The sequence below is a fragment of the Lonchura striata genome, chromosome 14 (assembly GCF_050655825.1).
Source record: "Lonchura striata isolate lonStrDom1 chromosome 14, ASM5065582v1, whole genome shotgun sequence".
Taxonomy (NCBI): Eukaryota; Metazoa; Chordata; class Aves; order Passeriformes; family Estrildidae; genus Lonchura; species Lonchura striata.
The window spans coordinates 13,838,032-13,859,309 of NC_140716.1; the positions used below are offsets into that span (position 1 = coordinate 13,838,032).

Sequence of the window (21,278 nt, forward strand, 5' to 3'; positions counted from 1 at the left end):
CTTATTGTCTGAGGCCATTTGTAAAACTCTTGAGAAACATGTTAAATTTCTTGCAAGGATTCTTTATGGCTGTTTTCTTTCCCGGGCCTAAAAGTTTAAGGATAACTGGGAGCAGCAACAGGTTCAGAAAGGGAAGGGAAAACAACAGCCTAGAAGCACTCAATCCCAGTTTGTATCTCACCATGTGAGGAGACAGTGAAAATACAGCTTGTTTTGCCTACTGAAGCACACAAGCCTCCTTTCTCCAGCCTGGATTATCCAGTTATTTAATACAAATCCTCTTCAAGGTCTGACTGGAGAACTGAGGGCTGCCTTGGCTTAAGATGATGACACCTTCAAAGCCACTGGGTGCAGGGATGTTTGCTGAAATGCATAACCTTCCTTTAGCATTCAAACCATGCTGTTCCATGGAAAACACATAAACTATGAAAACTTCTCCCTGTTTTACAGGAAACAGATTCTGCAAACTCCTACTGATGTAGGATGAAACATTTACTGTCTAATATTGTCATTTTTATCATTAGGTAACAGCTCTGAACTCTCAGTTTAACCATTCCCTCCATTCAGGCCTAGCATGACATATTCTTTTCACTTACTGTGCTAAACCCCTGATTTTACACCCAGTCCAACTGAATATAAATGCATCTTAATCCCATTTCCTTACTTCTGCCAACAAAAGCTCCCTAATGTCTTGCAGCAGAGCAGCCCCATGTGCAGTGTGGCTCCCTGAAGACACAGCTGCCCATTCAGGGTGTGCAGGCAGCTCAGCTCCCCTCCCACTCCATCCCCTGACACATTCTCCTGCCTCCTTTTCCATGAGCCCTGCACAAAGCTCGGCATGTTTTCAGCAGGCACAAGGCAGAGGCCTCATCTCCCTGTGCCTGACTCCCAGCAGGATGGCCCAGACTGACTGACACAAAAGTGAAAAGTTAAACAGATTTCGTTCAGCAGCAGCTGTCCCACTTTCCCATCTGTTGGCTTTTTTTTTTTTTTTTTCCTGCAATTTATCCACATCCCATCAAGGGAGAATTAAAGAACCTTTAATAAAGATAATAATGACAAACTGCATTATGATAAAGGGGATGCAGGAAGGAAATGGGATGCCTAATTCACCTAGGAACACTCCTTACAGGTGAGAAGATCCCTTCTGCTAGTCCATGTTTGTTCAGGGCAGGGCAGGGAGGTGTTACAGCTTCTGAGGCAGATGAATTGGCTGAGGTTACAGTGCAGAGGAGGGGAAGCCACAATCATCATCCCTGACTCTTGGTTTGCAAAACAACTTCGTGCAGAGTAGCTGGGTAAAGAAATTTCATGCTGGACAAAGAAATCCTTACCCTGAACAGTAGGTCAAAGCCTCCCCCTGCACCAGAGCAGTGCCTGGTACAGATCCTGCCAGTCAGCATGTGCCGACCTGAAGGCTTTGGGTCACCAGGTGCTCCTGTGCTTTCCCAGGAGGTTTGGAAGGGGTGTGCACACCCCACTGAGCAAGCCCAGAGCTCCAGCCCAGTGTGCCCTGCACTCACAGCAAGGCTGTGCCACTCACAGGAGGAGAGCACAGGGGCACGAGCCAGCAGCCACAGGCAGCAGAACAAGGGCAGCTTCTTTGGGGTAGAGGAGATGCAAACTGCTTCTCTTCCAGCAAAAACACCAAAAGACAAGATGAGCTCCCTTTGGTGTGAGCTCACAGGATCTCCCACCCCATGGCTGTACCCTGGTGAGATCCAGGACAAACCCAGGCACTGCAGCAAGTCCTGGTGACATAAGAGGTCACAATGGAGCTAAGGGACAGCTCACTGTGAAATGAGGAGGACAGCTTCTGCTTCCCTCATCCCCCCAGCTGCACAAGCTCTGCAGAAATCACCTCTGTCACTCTGTGCCAGCCCTGGAGCTCACTGGATCCCCCCGAGTGAATCCCACCTGCTAACCTGGCAGAACACTTCTGCAGCTGAAACAGGTTAATGTTAATGTCAGGCTGGACAGAGCTCTGGGAAAGGGAAGAGGGAAGGGAGGAAGGCTCGTGTGTGCACACACCTGGGAGGGGGAAGGAAAAGCAGGGCCTCAGCTCCACAGCACTGAGATCTCTTGAGGTCAGCTGAGCTGAGGGCATGGGCTCATCCTCACCCTGCTGCTGTCCCAGGGAATCCAAGGGAAACAGAGAAAGGGAAGCAGCAGGGAGCACTGCACGGATACTAAAATCTTCTCAACTAACAGATACACACTGCAATACACTGCTCCTCATCTCAGGCGAGAAAAGAGCTCAAGATGACACAATCAAGACTTTCCGTCTCTGGCCCAGGACACAGCTGAGAGCACTGGCAGGCCTGGCACACACCTCTCACCTGACAGACAGACAGCAAAAGCAGAACACAGCCATGCACTCCCAAAGGTCCTGTCTTTGCCCAGGTTGTTCCTATCTCCTACCAGCCACAAAATACCTCAGCACACCAAGTAGAAAAATGAGTGCCACTTTTTTTCTTTTCATCTACCCAAAGGAATAGAGGAATTCCACTAATGTAATGGTAATTGAACAAAAATAACTTTGTCTCCTTTCAAATCAAGCCACATTTTTATATAAAACTAGGAAGGGCTCTGAGAGCTCTCCTATTTCCTATGGAGGGCTTTATTAATGCCTTCTGTATTCTTTACCCATCCAGAAACACATGCCAAAAGCAGGGAGCTTAAGAGAAGAATCAAATGGGATGGATGCCATGGATGCCATGAGGTCACAGCAGTTTCTGCAGAAGATACAACCCCTCCCACAGGACTGACCCTCAGCTCAGTGACCTTCAGGAGCACAGACAATGCCCTCAGCCTGATGAAAAACACGAGATAACAGAAAACCACTGGAAATCTTTAAAGCTGAAAAACCTCACATCCCCTCCTGTGCACACAAAGAACAAAACTACAGAGAGAAGTCCCACCTTTGCTATTTCTTTTCAAAGGCAAAGCGAGTACATTTTGACAATATTTACAGTTCAAAGTACAACATCTTTTATCACAGCACAGCGGAACAAAAACCCACCCACGTTTAATTAGATTAATTGCTGTATTGATTAGATCTCTGTTATTTACAACTGGAGCCTGACCACTTCAGGGCAGGGGTTGGATTCACGTCTCTTAAAAGACTGAAAAATGAAAAAATAATACAAGAAGTCCTACATAGGTAAATCAAAGTAGAAGAAAATGTACTGATACAAAAATACATAAAAACTCGCTCTAATCTCAATTTCCCTAAGAACTGTCACATTTTGCTTTATCAAAAGCCACAACTTTTCACAGCATCATCCTCCAACTTTCCAGTAAGGCTGAAAGGATGATGATAGCAAGCTGTGCTGGTGATCCTTAGGACCCTAACACAGAGAGGTGAACAGCAGAGGGAAGGTACACACTCTAAACTTGAGCACTCCATCAGCTCTGGTAAGCATTTACTGCACCCTTGTTTCAAGGCATAACTGCAGCAGTAAGTGACAGACACTTATTTATGTATTTTAAACAAAAGTAGGACGTCTGAGAACAACCAGAACTATTGAAGGAGAGGTATTAAGGCAAGTAATTAATTTTAAAAGGATTACTGAGAATGTCTCCTAAAGCTACTGCAGCTATAATAAAATTAATGCTATGACTTCAGCTTCAATTTTCAGGATACTTATTTGTCTGTATCTAGAGTGGAGTCCTGCTCTTCTCCTGCCTCCCAAGGTTGCAGCTGACCAGTACATGCTACTGGGATTAGACCTACATCATTACTTATTTTTATCTCTGATCATCATCTCTGTGAACCTGTAATTACAGCGAATTCTTCCCTCACAGCTGTGCTGGAGTGTACAGGTGATGGTAATCTCTATATCTGAGCAGGGGCTAAAGCCATGGAGCCACCAGGGCAGCCCAGTCTGAAGGCCAGAAACAAACACCATGAGAAACCAGCCAAAGAACTCTGCCTATGCTTCCTCTGCCACACTGAGCCACAGCCAGACATCCAGGCTCCTCCATCTGGGAACAGAGCAGAGTCACTCAAGTTATTGAGCTCCTTCCTGTGTTCCAGCAGTTCCCAGAAATGCCACAAGCCATGATCGATGCACAAGCAAAACAACTCACAAATCCCAAATCCATATTTTATTAACACAGATCTTTACACTAAGAACATAATGCAGTGACACATGGACTTCTGCTGACCCCATGCTGAGCCTACTTCCTCCAAAAGCCTTTTAACAATTCCAGTTTTACAGTAAAACCAAGTGAACAGACAGATTGCTTTTAAAAACAGATTGTGAACTTGGAGCAGATGGAATAGAATAAAATCAAATGTGATTGTGAGGAATCTACAAACTTGACTCAGCCCTAACAACTGATAGCTTAGAACAGACCAAATGGAGTTTCAGTTTTCCCTACTACATCACTCCCCAAAAAGAAACACTCTAATGTTTCTTTTAAGACTGTGCTTTGCCAGCACAGAGCATCTTCTCACCTTGAACATCCCCACAGCTTTTTGGCACAAGGACATGAAACAATAAATCATATGGCTGGAAGAACAGTAACTGGAAGCTTGTAAATGTGCAACAGCAGGTTCCTGAGCAGCCCCATCCCTTGTGGGCAGCAGAACAAGGAAAATATTCTGTTCAGTGCCCAGCTCACCTCCTGCACAGGTGGTGCCAGAGGGTTCTTGAACTCGGAGAGGGACACCGGGAGGGAGAACTTGGCCAGCATGGAGGGCAGGTTGTGACCCCGGAACTGACAGGAGAAGGCATCTGCCAGGGGAGAGTACCTGCAGGGGAGAGGCAAAGGCACAGATCAGCTCTGAGGTGCTGCTCAGGGTAACTGGGAGCCAATGAAGCATTGCAGAAGTGCCAATTCCCAAATGGAATATTCCCTGTGATCTAGAAAACCCCTAAGCATAGTTGATGGCATATTGTGTCCTGCAGAAGCCAGCCAGGAGCTCATGCACTTTCACCTCAGGCTTACATTCAGCTCCAGCGTTTTATTCAAGGTGTGGAGGGAATTCAGAGGAGAAAAATGAAAGTGATAAAAAGTCCAGACCTGTGCAGCCTCTGATCAAAGGGACAGAGTTTGGGCAGAACACACGACCTGAATGTGCCAACTGCAGCTGCAGGTGTGGCTGTGCCCCCTCCCTGTGCTGACAGGTCAAGAAAAAAGTCTGAACAGAAGTAAAGGATAGTCAAGTATCAGAAAAACTGTCTGTGTTAGCATTTCCATCTCCAAAGGTCTTCAGGAACAGCACTGCCATATTTGACACAGGCACAGTTGTTGCTGAATGACCTCAAGGTCTCTTCCAGACCTATTTTTATACTTCCATCACCAAAGTTTTGATTTAAAACTATTTTCCTATAACTGATTCCAACATAGAGTCTAAAAGCATCTCAAAATCCAACAGAGGATGGGTTGCCAATCTTCAGCAGAGCAAAAATACCCACCCCTGCCTCCACATATTCCTTGCAGAGGCTCTGCTGCTCTCCAAATGGTCTTGGTGCCTTCTGTCTGTGACAAGGCACACAGTAAGGAATGCCAGCACATGAAACAACACAATGGCAACTTTTGCTACTTTTGATTCATGTCAGGTGTGCCAGCTACACAGAGAGCCCTATAAACCACTCCTTTAACTTAATCATAAAGTATTTTAGTTTGTAAATGTTCCCATATTGGACATGCAGTGAGCAGAAGTACTAAAAACACTGAGAGCAGCTCCACAGGGTAAATATTGCTTCCAAAGCCCTCACCACCACAGAGGAATATTGATCTGCTCTGCTGCTCCTCCCTGCCCACACTGCTGTGCGAGTTCAGGCTCATGTAATGATTTGTGTTTTGCACAGCCTCAACAGATTCATGAAGAAAGATCCCACTCTGTATCCAGTCAGGGAAGGAAAGTGCATCTGCACTCCTCAGCACTGTGTTGCCACCAACACATTTTCCTTCTACTTACAGGCAGACACTGGCATTTGGAGAAAGCATGTAGACATTGTTTTCACAAAGAGGATAAATAATAATTGCTTTGCCCCAGTAAACAAGATGTGCTGCAAGCTGGAAAACCTGTATTGAGAAAAAGGAAAAATTAGGGGAGCAAAATCAATATACAAACTCTCACCAAGCGTTGCATACAACAAGAAAAAAAAGTCTCATTTGAATGGAAATGAAAGAAAAATGTTCCATCCTTTCACCCGGCCTTCAGAATAAATTCATGGTTTAATATAACATGTGGCAGATCAAAAAGCGTTTGACAAGGTTATGAATTTACAGAGATTCGCTTCACATTTCTAAGCAACTTAGTATTTCCTGCCTCAAAGGAATTCCTCCAAACTGTATCAACACAAGTTTAGTTTCTTTTCATGTCCCCAAAAACTATTTTTCTTTATGCACAAAATACATTGTGTTATACATGAAAAATAAAACACGTGAAAAATAAAACAAAAGAATCAGCTTCTACTATGACAGAAACATAAAGGAAACCAACACTGCCTTTTTACTGCACAGAGGTATTTCAGTAATGAGCTACATAAAGTATTTTAATGTGTTAAACAAGTCAGTGGTTGCTAATGGCTCTGGAAAAGCCACATAAATAGTGTCTACAAGACATAAAATCCAGCCTGTATCATTAGATGCATTTAACTGTGCTTTTTTGTGGAGAACAAAACTACAGAAGCAGTAGGGAATTTCCAGAGTTCATCCCATAGCCAAGTAACACCACAGACCACTGCAGGCAGACCTGGAGTTTTATTACAAAGCAGGACCTTTCCCCTGACCTATGACCAGGGGAACATGTGAGGATGAGCTGTGCTTCCCCTGGCACACAGAGCACAGGCTGTGTCCCTGGGTCTGGATCAACCCTTAGGAGCATGGAGCAGCCCCTCCCTCTCTGGGATCACCTCATGTAATCATCCCAAATGATCAGAGTAATCCACAGGGGTCTCTCAGGGGCCTCACAACTCATGTGAGAGCTAGGGTCTCATCCCTCCACTGGCACAAACTTCCCTTTCCAAGGGCTCATCACGTCACCTCCAGCAATTCAGACTGGAGAGCTGCTTGTCACTACTGGAAGGGCATTTGGAAAGAGCTGCTGGCGTGGGGACATTGGCTCAAGAGCTTTCCCCAAGCCTAAACTAAATCTTCTTCCCATGACTGCCAAGTCTGTGCACTAGTGGACTAAGGGAACTGGATGGGAAGGTTTGTATAGGTATTCACAAGTCTTTGGTAGACAAGATCTTGGCAGCTCCAGGTGAAGCAACGTATTTGGCCACGGCAGCTGCAAACCTGCACTTGCATTTTGGGTGCTTCATTTGCATGTAGAATCAACGTGGCAGGACCAAGAAAGGCCACTGTGGTGTCAGCCAGGAGTAAAATTGCTCTGGTTTTAACTACCAAACAGGAGGCACAGGGAAGACAGAGCCACTCTCCTCAGAGGGACACAGGGACAGATCCTGAGGCAACATACACAAGGAGAACAATGGGAAATTCCTACCAGATAAGAGGAAAGGTTTCACTCTGATGCTGGTCAGGTGCTGGACCAGACAGGCTGTGGGAGGCAGCCCTGGAGGTGCTCACAATTTGAAGAGTTTTTCATCAGCCTGTTTTAACGGACGTGTCCTGAGAAGTGGTGGGGACTAGAGACCCCAGGGATGGGGACCAGAGATCCCAAAGATGGGGACTGAAGATCCCTGGGATGGGGATGGAGAGCCCTGGGATGGGGATTCCCATCCAAGACAGGCTGTGGCTGCAGAGCTGCCCAGCACTGTCCCTGCACCCCTGCCCTCTGTTTCTCCAGCCTTTCCCCAGTTCCAGGGCTGGTACCTTCTCCCTGCTCTCTGCTCACACCGAGGGAGCTGCCATGCTCCTGCCCCACACAAGCCCACGGGCACACAGAAAACACCTCATGATTTAAAAAGCTCTCAGCAGCTGCTGACAGCTCCCCGTACCTGCAGCAATGCCAAGTCAGCATCTTGAGCCAGTTGCTGCAAATTCTTCACAGCAGAGGTAGTTTTAATTACTCTCACCAGGGCAGGAGAGCAGTCCAACGGGAGCTCATTAAGCAATGACTTCTCATCATTTAAAAGTAATAAGGCATGGTAAGGCCTGCAGAAAAATAGAATACATTTGCACAGTAAACTGGAGCTTTTCCTGAAGGCTTTGTTATTCCCACACCATGATACCTGGGGTCAATGTAATGGTAAAAAAAGAATTTCTAATATCATTTTGCTCTAACTGGGTTCAAAATCAGCTTATTTTTATGTCACAGCATAAGAGGCTCCCTGTAAAAAGGAGACAGAGGGTTATATGGTAACTGGATACCCCAGTGACAAGGAAAAAGACTGCACTGCATTGGCACACAATTGAGAGCAAGTCTGAAAACTGCTCATCTGCATTACTGAAATACAGAATGGAGTAGAAGAAAGGAAGAAAACAGAAGTTAATTACTTTTGCAGGTAAACAAACACAGGAAATAAGGTATGACAGGACCTGGGGTCTCTTTCTTCCAATGGCAGAATTATTTCTGAGTCAACAGATTAAAATGCACACACAATTCCTAGCTGCAAACAGTGCAGGCCACTCTTGCAGCATCCCCTCAGTACAACCACCACCATGAATCCAGCAGCACCACAGAGCCACAGCAGCTCCAGGGAGTCCTGTCTGATGCCCAGGGCCCCCCTCCTGCACAGCCCAATCACACCATCCCCTGCCTGAGCCACCTCAGACATCTGCAGCATCACCCTCGGAACAGCAGCAAGGACTGGCCACACTCTGAGGGGCAGAGCTTGCTCTTACCTGATAGACTTCAGACTTCTCTCAATTGCTTCTGGGGGTATGAAGTTGGTGGCAACATAGTGGATTTTGTGAGGAAGGCAGAAACTCACTTCCAGCCAGTTGTTGATGTGCAAACGAACCACCCCTGTCGTGCAGAGACTAAAATAGGAACACAATCAATCCATACAGCATTTACTGTGTATCACAAATGAAAACAGTGGTCCAGGGTCACCCCTGCACGGAAATCAGACCTGAAAAAAGACTGAATGCACCCCATCTGTCCCCAGGCTGGCTGAGGACCAGCTGACTCCTAACTGCAAGGGCCTCCCACAGCTGGACACACAGAGCACCATCCCCTAGAGCATTTTGAGGGAGATTTGAAAGACTCCACCACTGAACTTCTGCCCTTAACACTGCAGCAGTGTCTCAAGTTAAAGAAGTTTATTCAAGATCTACTGCAAGGAGAAGGAAAATTCTCTAGGCCAAAGCTGTAAAGGGCAAAGATGAACTGGGCACACTGCACCTCCAATTTCCATCTTGCCCTCCAAGCAAAAAGAAAAGATGATGTCTGTACTGGGCAAGGGCTGTTCCAAGCAGCACATTTCCACAACAACAGCCTCCTTGGGTTCTGCTTAGGTTGTTTGTTTTCTTACTAACCTGCTTCTGCTTGTCACAAACATGCCTGTTACATGGTTTTTTCATTCTAGGAAACCACAGGGACTGAGCTACGCCCTTCATCTGACTCCAGACAACAGGACTTGAGTGGAAGTGATTGATGTCCCAGGAATAACAAAGTCAATAAAGTCAGACCCTGGCTCTCAGCCTGAAAGCAACAATAAGGCTCTTTTACTGAAAAAAACAGAAATGCTGGAGATTAGAGCCAGGATCATCACTCAGGTACTTTTACAGAAGTCTGCAAATCTAGACAAGGGTGGAATACACCTCAGGAGGGAACTATATTTACTTAAAATGGGTAATGTACCATAAGGAGCTCAGCCAGCACCACCCTGCAAACCCTCACAATATTCCCATTCCCAGGCAGGGAATGCTGGCCTGGGAACAGCTGTGCTGGGAGGAAGCAGCTAGGCCCACCACACACCCACCACACCTTTTCATAAATTAGGAACACATAAACTTATCAGTCTCAAGCTCTACACCTGAGAACTGAATTTGTCAATGTCCTTAGATTTCAAACTTTCTTCCCAAACAACATTTTTTGGCTTAAAATTTCAAAGTTTGCACTTTGAAAATTCCAGCCTGAATTTTAAATTCAAAGTGTGTTGAGACTCACAATTTGACTTTTGTGTCAGTAACTGCCGTGAATTTCCTCCTCTACACAAAACAGATTAAAAAACATGCCAGGAACAGGCCAGGAGCAAATACATGTCTGGAAAATCTTTATGTGGTGATTTAACCATTTATAAGCAGCATTCAACTGCAGGTCACAGACTAACAAGGTCTTTTTTTTCAAGCTCATCTGGTTCTGTAGAGGGTTTGGAGAGAGCAGAAATTTCAGCTTTAAACAAAAACATTGGGTAGCTTTGGCTGCTGGTGCAACTACTCACCAAACCACAAGAGAGTGGTGAGGGAGCAAACAGCATCCCCTCCCACCTCGCACACGATCAGACTCATTGGGGAACATCTCACTGCAGACAACACTTTTCAAAAGGTTTTGTTCTCAAATCTTGCATGGAACTCTGGAAAATGCTGATTTTTCAAGCTGCAAATGGAGCAGATACTGTGTGTTTTCCTGTTTTTAAAAGGCACTGAGAGGATGAATCCTGTTTCTGTCTGGCCCCACCAGCTCTGATCTGCTCGGAGGCTCCCAGCCCTGAAGGAACATGCAAAGCACAAACACCTCTGGTTCAGTTCATTAAATGCTGCAGCTCCAGTCACACTGCTTATCCCACCACTAAACAACTGACAGATAAAGCTGGGTTCCCTCAAAATGCATCAGGGAAAAGGGCTGAAGCTGTGGTTGTCCACACCATCTCCCAGGCCAAATCCTCACAAGGGGAAACATGGCAATAAAGGAATGGGACAAGCGAGTTCAGAGACCACCTGAAAGCTCTTGGAGTTGTAAAAACATATTACCCAAGAGCAGCAGAGATACATGAAAGCATGAAACACTTGCAGGGACATCTTCCCTGCAGAGTTTAACATTCAGACAAAGATCCAGTTGGGTCGTTTCATTCTTTGGTCCAAGTGCACTAACGCAAAAGCTTTAATTACATAATTACACTCTCCAGAGAATAATTTTGTCTATCGTGCACTATACAACAAAAGCCTAAAATTAAAGACAACAAGAAAACCAGATTTTCAGTTCTGATCTGGATCTTAATTTTATTCTTCTGCATTTGCATTCAGCTGTACAATCTCCAACCTTCATTATAGCTTTATGAACACAATTTCTCCTTTACCTGCCCCTCCTTGGAAGGAAAATAAATGTATGTAATTTGACAAGGAACAAGTTACACCCTCCAGCAGCAACACTTGCAACTGCCCTTGGCCAGACAGCAGTTAAATAATGTCCCCAGTATAGACAAAAAGATTCAGGCAATAGGCTATTAAATCCTCCAAGACATTTTATTCCATAAAAACTTTGTTTCAACACCTTTTTTTTTAAATCTCTGGTTTGACAACACCTAATGAGATCTGAGGGATACATGGGCAAGGATCAGGATGATCAGATAACAAAGTTTAAAATTGAGACAGGGAGAGGCAAACAGGAAAAAGTTGTTTAATGTCTCTCCCTCATAAGGCCCATGAGATATCTCATGATACAAGAAGGAGCAAAGTTCAGAAGAAATAGAAAGAAATACAAAAAGTAGTTAAAGCCATGGACCTCCTTATCAGAGGATGCTGTGGTTGTTCAATATTTACTCTGGCTCACAGGACTGTGGGCTAATTCCGGGAAGTGAGATCAGCTGAAAGCTGCTGAATGTACAGAAACCCCTCCAGAGCTGCAGGAAGCTGGGGAATATTTTAGGGACTATCACTGCTCTTTTGCTCCATTCTGCTGTGTCCTGAACTGTGAGCAACTGCCCCAAAATGAGAACATGAAAATTTGCCAAGCATCTCCCAGAACTGCAGCCTTTTCCATAACTATTGGCAAAACAAAGAAATCTCACTTGAAGTTTATAAGAGTTAAGAATTTTAACATATACACACCTCATATCACATCTGTCCTGTTTATATCAGAGATTAACCCCATGTTTTTGAGCATGGTAGAAGTAAGCTTGTAGCTTTGGAATTTGTTTTTCCTAGAAGTGGTGACTACTCAGAGCTTTGAAATTATTTCACATTTTCTTATAAAGGACAAAGGGCTGTCCTTTGATAAATAATTGTAGTTGGATTATATTTTACAGCACAGCCACAGAAATAACATTAAGTCTCACAGAATTATTCCCTGAGCTGAGATGGGCTAGATCTAGCACACAGTTAAGTCCCACTAGGCTAAAAATTTATAAAGGCTCTTTCTGTATTAAAAAGAAGAAACAAACAATCCAAACCTCCCCCAAAAACCTCTCCATACTTTCACTTTTATTCCAACACAAAGCTAAGAGAAATTTGCTAGAACCAGACAGGCAGTTAGGAACTATCAAGCTCATATATTATCTGCAGTTGCAGATAAAACTATGTGAAAGCTCCTCAAAAGAGACACATATTGTAACACCAGCAAGTTTTTCAGCACTGGAAGTCCTGAAAACTTTCTTGGGCCTAAAAACCATTGCTTTCTGCACCAATGCTTCAGTTTGGGGACAAGATGAATGAATACTCTCAGTTTTCTGAATTAATCAAAAAGCAACATTCTAGTTCTCTCCATTAGAAACAAATGTCCCAGGAAGTAGAAGCTTCTGAGCTGTCAGTGTAATACCACTCCATTGCTAGTCAAGATGTCCTGGGTACTGCTCCTGCCTTATGGAACACAGGCACCTCATTCAAAACCAGGGAATACTTTGAACAACAAAAATATTCCTCTACTTGTGGTTTTGATCAAACCAACTTGCTCAGGGACATGTTGTGTCTTGCCTGAAATACCTCAGCACCATCTACAGGAAGCCAAGGGCTCGACAACACCTCTGGAGCACCCCTGGAAACTGGGCTGGAATTGCAGAAATCAGCAGGCACTTGGAAATGCTGGCTGGAGCAAATCTCAAACGGAGAGCTGGGCTCCATCTGCAATTCAAAGTGCTCTCTCCACTTCACTGGCTGTTCTCCTACAGCCAAGGGCTATGCCAGAAGTCTCTGTAAATTTAGAACAGCACATTGTCACTGCATGCATCTGAAGTTTTGCCCTTCCCAGCAGTCCTTTCTCCTTTAAAAGCAACACAGCAAATCTTTCCATCTTCCCTCTGAGGTCATTCACACTCCTCCACACTCTCTAGGTGGCCTAAATCCCTCTTGAAATGTGGTGTCCAAACTGGATAAAATATTCATTACAGCAGGAGTTTTACAACTGTGAGCAGGATTGGTGCCTATCTTACAGACAAGACTTATTTTATGCATTCTTGTCTATCTGGTTTTTTTTTTTTTGTAACTCCAGTGTCACTTATGACTAACCCTCACTTCACAGAAGACCACACAGACTTCACTCCAGAGCTGCTGCCACACAGGAATAATTAATTCATCCTGGATTTGCAGAAAAAATTGCATTCCTAGAACCCTTTTTCTACTTTACAAAAAAACAATTCTAAATCTATGCCTGCCTGGCAAGGTGCTGCAGCTCCTCTCAGCTGATCTGACTGCAAGTATAACAAGCATATTTCCTAAGCTCTCATACTAATAGAAAAACCCTGCAGAACATCTCCTTATCACCCAACAACACTGTCAGCTCCTTTTCAAGTACAACGTTCCAATCAAGCACACAGACACTTCAGATTTTTACCAACACCTTATTTTACTTACATTTTCTTTCGACAGTGTCATATGAAAATGTCAAAATCCAACTTGCACCACTTCTTCCCCACTCACAATGCCTAAATGAGGGAGAAACTGCCTTATTTTACAGCTGGGGGCAGCACCAAAGTGTATCTCTCCATGGTCTGTCTATTCCTCCTTATCTCTGGGAAGGCTCACATCAGCACAGTCCATGAGCTTGAGCTCTGTGTTGCTACAGTCTCTGCTAAATGCCACAAGATGTCACTGTGTCCCTAAAATATTTGGAAGCATGATCAGGGTTTGCCCAGTCATAAATACATAGCCCTAGAGGAACAGAAAAATATAACTGGAATATTAGAATTACAGGCTGCATAAAAACTGCCTTACTTAAAAGTTTAGTACTTAAACTTTAGTACTTAGGTTTTGTGCAAGGTGTGTGGAACCACATACCATATTTCTTCAAACAAGATGAAATTCATGGCTCTGGAACACAAAGCAGCTTAGCAGAAGTTTTCTGATGCTCTTTGCAACCATTATATTACTTAGGCTCCCAGTGCCTTACTTTACAGGGCTCTGATCCCCTTTGTACATGAGAAGCCACGAGCCAGGGAGGAGAAAGGGTTCCCTGAAGAACTCCACCCTGATTCTCTGAATCCCTGACAAATACCCCAAGCAAGGGGCACAGCATCTTCCCCCACACAGAGAGGTTCTGTGTCCTTCTGTCCAGGCCCTTCCCCAAGCACAGTCCTGGCTGCAGGAGCCTCTGGGCCCCAGGATGCAGCACTGACAGGCACAGGCTCCTGCTAAAGTGCAACAACAACCACACACTGCTTTGAAACCTTTGCCAGAACTTCTAACCCAGTCAAGAAACAGCATTCTGCTGGAAGTCTCAGCATCTCATGCAAATTTGCTGTCCAGACATGCACAAGTCAGTAGCTGACTTGCCATCAGTGCTCCTGCAGCACTTTCCCCTTAGCTGCAGGTTTAGAGCACTTCCCCAGTGCTGTGATATCCCTGTTATGACACTTGTCAGTTCTACACTTCACTTGTCAATAGGTGGCCCTGCACTAAGGAAGAAAAAAAGTCATTCTTAAAGCTGTGACAGACATCATCAGCTTTTAAGAACAAGACACCAAAGACAGACCAAGGTAATGATTAGGATAGCAGTTCTGCAAACATTTCACCTGACTTCCAGGCTTCATATTGCTCTGCCTGGTTTAAAACCCAAATCCCAATGATTAACAGCATGAGGAAGTGGATAATATCCTTAGGAACAAAGCCAAGAGATTTCAATGAGAAACAGCATACTATGAGCTAAAACTAAACTCCAATTTACCTGTCATATGTCTCTTTGAGATCTCTGGCCAGTTTGCACTTGGGTAGGATGTGATGAAAAGGTGACTGGGGCCCTTCTGTGGCTATGGAAAAATTCAAAACAAGAAAGTAAATAACTGATTTCAAATCAAAGACTTTCTTCTTCCCCCACTGGGTATCAACCTGTATCTTAAGATCTACAGAATTTGTATCATTTTAATCTACAATTATATTTCAAATATTTTACATAATTCAAGTTACAAGTTAGTTAAGATGCTAATAGTGAATTATTGCCAACTTCTGCTAAACCTCAACTCAGTTAAGCACATGTAACCAAATCTGACAAATGATGACTTTAAATGCTGTTTTTATAGATGTTAGCTTTAATTTTTAATGCTTGCAGCAAGATAATGCATCACTGTCAGAGTTCACCTTAAAGAGTACACATTGTTATAGCAAATTTGCCAAGTAGAGTCAATAAAAATGCTCTGTAACTGTTTGCTAGCCAGGTAACAGCACATAAGAGGAGGGTTTCCACATAAGGAGTCTGGTGACTCAGCACACAGCATTAAAGCATGTAAAACTTGCTCTAGGCTGGGTGAAGCAGGCCACACAGGAGCTCTTCCGTGTCAGCCTGACAGGGAAAGGCAAACATGATGGCTCAGTGCACAGTCTCCTGGGATTGTGCTGAACTTAACTAGCAAAGAAACTATTGCACCTCTAAAACTCACATCTCCGCATAGGAATAATGAATTTGGGTGAGGCAAAATGCAGTGAAAAGCTGTCAGAATGCTACAGAGCACCAAAACTTGTCCACAGTGATCCCAGGCACAAGCGAAGCAAGAAGGCGCAACCAGCACCTCCCTGGCAGAGTGCTCCTGTTGAGAGGCACCGCTGCTCAAAGCACTCACTCTCTGACATGGCAGACACCTCGTCCTGGATGGCCAGGATGAGCTTGGCCTCGCGGGTGAGGTACTGGCAGCGGCGCTCCTCGTGCTGCAGGACGATGGCGATCCTGCGGGACAGGTTGTGCAGGCAGCTGATCACCGACGGGTCCGCGTTGGCCTGCGGGGAACACCAGCAGCACTGAGCCACGGGCACACAGAACTGCAGGGGCGATGGGGAACAGGCAAATGGTTTGCCACTGAGACCAAAGATCAGCCTCTCAGCTGGAAGAACAGCAGCATTTTCTCTACTGCAACCAAGCAGAAGCTCAAAGCTGTCCAAATGTAATTTGGATTTCTAAGCTCGTTGAAATGCATCAAAGGAACACACCTGGAGAGGGATTGCCCTATCTGGTTTGTGGTTCCAGTTGTTAATGGGCCTTCTACCAGCAGAGAGCAACTTCACACAGTGAGACCAGACAGTGTCAAGCTTTTTGAAAAGGCAGAATATCCCAATGTTCAGGTTAAACCCACTGGTAGCACAAGGGCTGCAGTGCCTTTTACATGTCCAACTAACTCCATGTTGCCACACTGGAGTTTGTCCCATGAACAGACAAGGCAGTAACTAGGTAACAACTACCAGCTTATGACCAATATTTTCATCCCAAATATGAATTAATTTGGATCCCCAAAAAAATTCACAAATATGGTTTATTACTAACACTGCATTTATGAAAGTCCCAGAAAGAAAGTACTGGAAAAATATCACATCAGTACAGCTGCCAAGGGGGGTTAGGGGGAATTCAGTAGCTCCAGCATGAGTCAGCAGCTGCTTCGTGTTTGTTAAGACATTTAAAGGAATTTAAAGTTCTGGCAAGTGACCACTTGGCTCAGAAAGCAGCAAACTGTGACTCATCAGTTTTTTGACTCTGCTGTTCTTGCTGAGTCACGCCACGTCGGTAGCCCTGAAGCTCAAACACAGCAGGATCAGTGCTGATTATCACCCTTGGGCCTTTGCCTGCTCTGTCTGCCCACTGCAGATGGACACTCATCTTTATCTCTGATGGCCTCCACCCACCTCCTGCACTGCACCACTCCATCCCAGGAAAAAATTTCCACTTGCTTCTTGCCCAACACCTTCCAGAAACCTGGCTGCTCCCTGTGAACTAAGAGTCTCTCATTTCACAAATTGATTTAGTGCTGCATCACACACACAATTACATCAGCATCATCACATGGCTGAAGGGCAAAGAAAGCAAGTCTTCCTAGAAGCATTAGAAATTAAATTCCAGAAAATTGTGGGCTAGTCTTCACTGTGAATGAAAGAGCATTGGTTTCAACACTTCTGCTGCCACATGGCTCAGTGCGCATCAATGTTTGTGTTTGCAGGTGCATCTACACACACTTCCCTGCAAGCAAAGCACAGGGCTTTAACAGTACACCAAAATAACATCTCTTAACATGTGAAATCTAAAATCAACTCCTCCATTGCAAATTCAGCACTCCCTGACCCAGGAGTGGCCTAAAGTACAGGAACATTGGATTCCCAGCAGAGCTCTGTAAACAATTTCTGGCTTGATTCAAGTAATTGTCTTGTGTGAAATCTTGCTCCTCATCTGGGTACAAGTCATGCAGGCTGGGGCCATGTCCATCTCACCATTGCAAAGCCAGTGGTAAGAAAAGTACTGGTGCAAAAAAGAAAAAAATGTTCCTTTCACAAGCAGGGAGCTGGAGGTTTTTAAATCATGACATTACATAGAGTTGAGAAAAAACAACCATTTCCAGAGAGACGACTATTCCATCTCCCTGTTTTATTTTTAAAAAGCCTGTGGACTGAGAAAAGTAAGCCAGAGCTTAGAAATCAAGTAATGCTTGAACATAATGAAATTTCTAGGGCTTTATACACCTAATTAGCCAAGCCAGGATCCCTTAACACTAGCATCTAGTTAATAGAGGAAGCCTGAAAAAAAATCCAGGCAGAAACTATGCATTTGTTCTAGGTTTTTGCTGAACATTGAAACCTCTTTATTCTTCATTTGTACTTTCTTCTCATTTAGCTGCTCAGCTGCTGCTCCCTGGCACTCTCCCTTTACAGTGACCTCACTGCTGAGAGGAGGCAGCTTTTTCAAACACTGGCCATTAGTCATAAAACAAGCCTGGAGTGTGAGCCTACGGCATTCTCTCATGCTTCCAAGGCACAGCCCACTGTCAGATGGAATGGAGACAGTCCTTACCCTTAGTGCAAACACCACGTTGAACAGAATCATGGTGGGCATCTCTCTCTTTGGTGAGGGGTCAGTTTTGGATACCTGAAAAATATTTTTTAGAAAATCCCATCAGCTAGTGTCAGATGGAGACAGTAACAAAGGGAAAGTAATAATAAAAAAAAATTTTTAAAAAAGCCCTAGTTAAATAACAAGCTGAGAAAAGAGAGCGAGCAGACAAATCAATATACAACATCAGATATGACTGGCAAAATATAGAACTATGCTTTTGTTTTTAATTGGAGTGTCAAAGTTACTCTACAACACAGCCTTTGCTGAGCAGCTGTGAAGACTTAAACCAAAGCCTTTTAGTCACAAGCATGGAAATGAGTGTCAGTTAAGACAGCACTCTTTCTTAGAGTCTCTGTTATTACATTTAGCATCATTAGGGACCTTAGGTTTAAATTCTTTAGCATAATTGTCAGATATACTGTCAACAGAATTCCACAGATCTCAGGCCACACCTATTCCTTCTTTTCCTAAAATCCCCATTCAAATTGCATCCTGTTACAAAGTGCTGCTTTAATCAGACAAAAGATGCTCTAGAACAGCAGTGCTAAAATAAAAGGTTTGATTTTTCCCTTCTTGCAGGATTTCAAACACATTATCCAACCCCTCTATTCTCTTTGTAGCAGAGAGCTCCATCCCTAAGGCAGATTCAAACTTTTCAGTGAGAAGAAACAGCTGGAGCTGAGACAAGCGAGTGGAATTTGCACAGCCAGACCAACTCCAAAGGGAGCACGTGTCGCCACAAGATGGAGCACAAAATGCAGAGGACATTCCCACCCCCCTGCAGCTTCCTGCTCAACACCCACCCAATCCCGAGTGCAAACAGCTGGAACCTGCCAGGCCAAACAATAGCTGCTCTCTACCCAAAGGATGTGCAGCACCTGAGCCAGGGCAAACACAGAGCAGCATCTGCCCTTCCACACAGGTTCCAAGAACCAGCAGTGAACTGCTCGGGACTGAACTCCAAAATCTGACTGATTTCGCTCAGGAGTCTCAACATTTGGAAAACTAAGAAGTGATACATATTTGGGGGTATTTTTGTCCTAAAGTGAAAATTACATTCTGTCAGAAAGGCAGTGCTGAGAGAGTGGTAAGTGCAGTTTACTGTGTTTATCTGTTCTGGAGTTACAGGTTCCAGGACATCTTGTGAACTTCCAAGTGTAAGGACTGATCCTGTTCCTTCCTTAACATCAGAGAAACTACCACCACTAACATCAGTTGGGAAGCAAGCTAGATTTCATATCCAGAAAAAAAGAAGACGACTCAGCTGGGAAAGAAAATGCAGAAGGAATTTGAAGACTTCAGAACATTGCTACATAAAAAGCAATCTGGCACACAGGATTAAATGTTTGTGCTCTTGTAACTCCTGAATCTCATCAAAGTAAGAATTTGCTGAGGTGTCCTGCAGATTAATTTACTGCATCACGAACTCTGAGGAAACTCAAAGCAGAGGCTGCTGGGTTACTCCAGACACTGCCTGAGCTCCATGGAAAAGCAGCTTCATCTGGCTTCCTCCTAACTGCAGGACGGTCCCAGATTTAGACTGGCACAAACCAGCAGAGATGGCTGCCACATCTAGAAGATTCTAGACTCTAGAAAGTTCTGGGGTGCCTCCTGGGATGATAAGACACACCCAGAAAGAAGTTCCTTCAGAAGTAACAAAAAAGTGTTTACAGCTCTTTATAACTTTATTTATTTGCTTAGATACAATTTTATTTAGACCAACTGAAATGAAGTGACATTTCATGCAATTAGGATTTAACTGATTGGAAAGAATGTACAAAAATAAGTGGTGAAAAAAATGCAAATGCAAATTTTCAACCTCGTTTTCAGCACATTTTGGAAGTTGAACCTTTCAGATGAGATTAGTAAAAGAAAGGAAAATGATCTGAGGGAGAACAGGCGACTGTCAGAGCCTTGAGGGCACCAAAAGGTCTTAATAGCCCTGGCCAGGACCCCACCAGAGTCCATGAGCTGGGAGCCCCATTTAAGCTCAGCCCAGGGCCTGGAGCTGTGCCTGTGTCCAGGATGGACCTTGATCTGTGCCTGTCTCCTGGATAGGCCCTTGGTTAAGTACATCCCACCCCTGCCCTGTCTCCTGCTCCTGGCTGGGGTGCCAGTACAGACCCTGGGCCTGGTTCACCACTTGCCTTGCCTGGGGCTGCTGATGGATTTGCACAGCTTGGGCACACTTGACTCCTGTCTTCCAAGACAGTTTAACCTTTTCAGGACTGAGTCTTGGTGATCCTTCATGACATTTCCTGCAGACCCACAACTGAGTTCCCAAAGTAGCATCTTTTGATGCTTTAGGCCAGCTCCTCACTGGGATTAAAGCAGTCTGGTCCTCTAAATATCATGCAGCAGTTACCAACAAGCTGTTTCCACCTCTAATTATAGGACAGAATTGGCAAGCAGACTTCTTTTTCCCCTAAAAAAAAGGAATGACTTAGCAAATTTGATGAAAAATGAGACCAAAGCAGTTCAGTGACAGGGATCAGTGGTGGATTCAGAAATTACCAAAACCTAGGTCATTCCTACAGTTGATCAAGAAGAAGGGATAGGACAGGGAATATTAGGAACACAGAAGGAGGTGAATTCTTTCCTGGATTTAAGCAGGGCCTTTTACATAGCCCAGGTACCAAAGTGCTCTCATTCTAAGCCCCTAAAGCATGGGCAATGGAGGAAGGTCTCAATGCAAAGAGCAGCCTGACTTGGTCCACAAGAAACTTTTAGATCTCTTTCAACATCCTACATATTCCATCTAAGTCTTGTGGATCATCTTCAGCCTCAGGAAAAGTTAAAAGCCAAACAAGGCTGACGCAGCTTTTAGCATTTGTGAAGGTTTTTGGTGGTGTTTTTTTAACTGCCAAACTAATTAGAGGTGCTAAAAGCTAACTTGCAGTAACTAAAATAGTGAGAAACAGCTTTTTGAGTTGGAGTGCCCAGTTTTACTTCTCTTTACTCACACTGCTTCCCTACAGCAACCAGAAGAGTTTCTGTGATCACTGACAGCTCCCTCAGTTTGCTACTCACTCCACTGACCCAGAAGTAAAAGACAGCTTGGAGCATCAGGAAGTAAAAGCAGGATCAAAAGGCAGCATGCACATTCTAATTGCAGGTTTCCTCCCTAAAGTCAGGCAGTTTGTGAAGAAGGCAGGACCCAGAGGGGATCTCATACCTA

At 44.4% G+C, this 21,278-nt stretch overlaps 1 protein-coding gene across 22 annotated transcripts in view; it reads right to left on the minus strand.

Annotated features, from left to right (window-relative positions):
* NPRL3 (NPR3 like, GATOR1 complex subunit) overlaps window positions 1–21,278 on the minus strand; it is a 41,392-nt gene that overhangs the window by 9,885 nt on the left and 10,229 nt on the right. For 13 of the 22 annotated variants that reach the window (XM_085592405.1, XM_085592404.1, XM_085592416.1 and 10 more), the window contains 7 exons: window positions 18,059–18,133; window positions 15,852–16,047; window positions 14,963–15,044; window positions 8,767–8,904; window positions 7,920–8,076; window positions 5,933–6,039; window positions 4,630–4,759 (listed from right to left, as the gene is read on the minus strand). In XM_085592405.1, the coding sequence (XP_085448531.1) occupies window positions 4,630–4,759; window positions 5,933–6,039; window positions 7,920–8,076; window positions 8,767–8,904; window positions 14,963–15,044; window positions 15,852–16,047; window positions 18,059–18,133 (885 nt within the window). Of the gene's footprint in view, window positions 1–41; window positions 364–4,629; window positions 4,760–5,932; window positions 6,040–7,919; window positions 8,077–8,766; window positions 8,905–14,962; window positions 15,045–15,851; window positions 16,048–16,215; window positions 16,882–18,058; window positions 18,134–18,701; window positions 21,263–21,278 lie in introns of those variants that run through there. The other 9 variants (XM_077786813.2, XM_085592407.1, XM_021531220.3 and 6 more) reach the window with 5 other exon arrangements.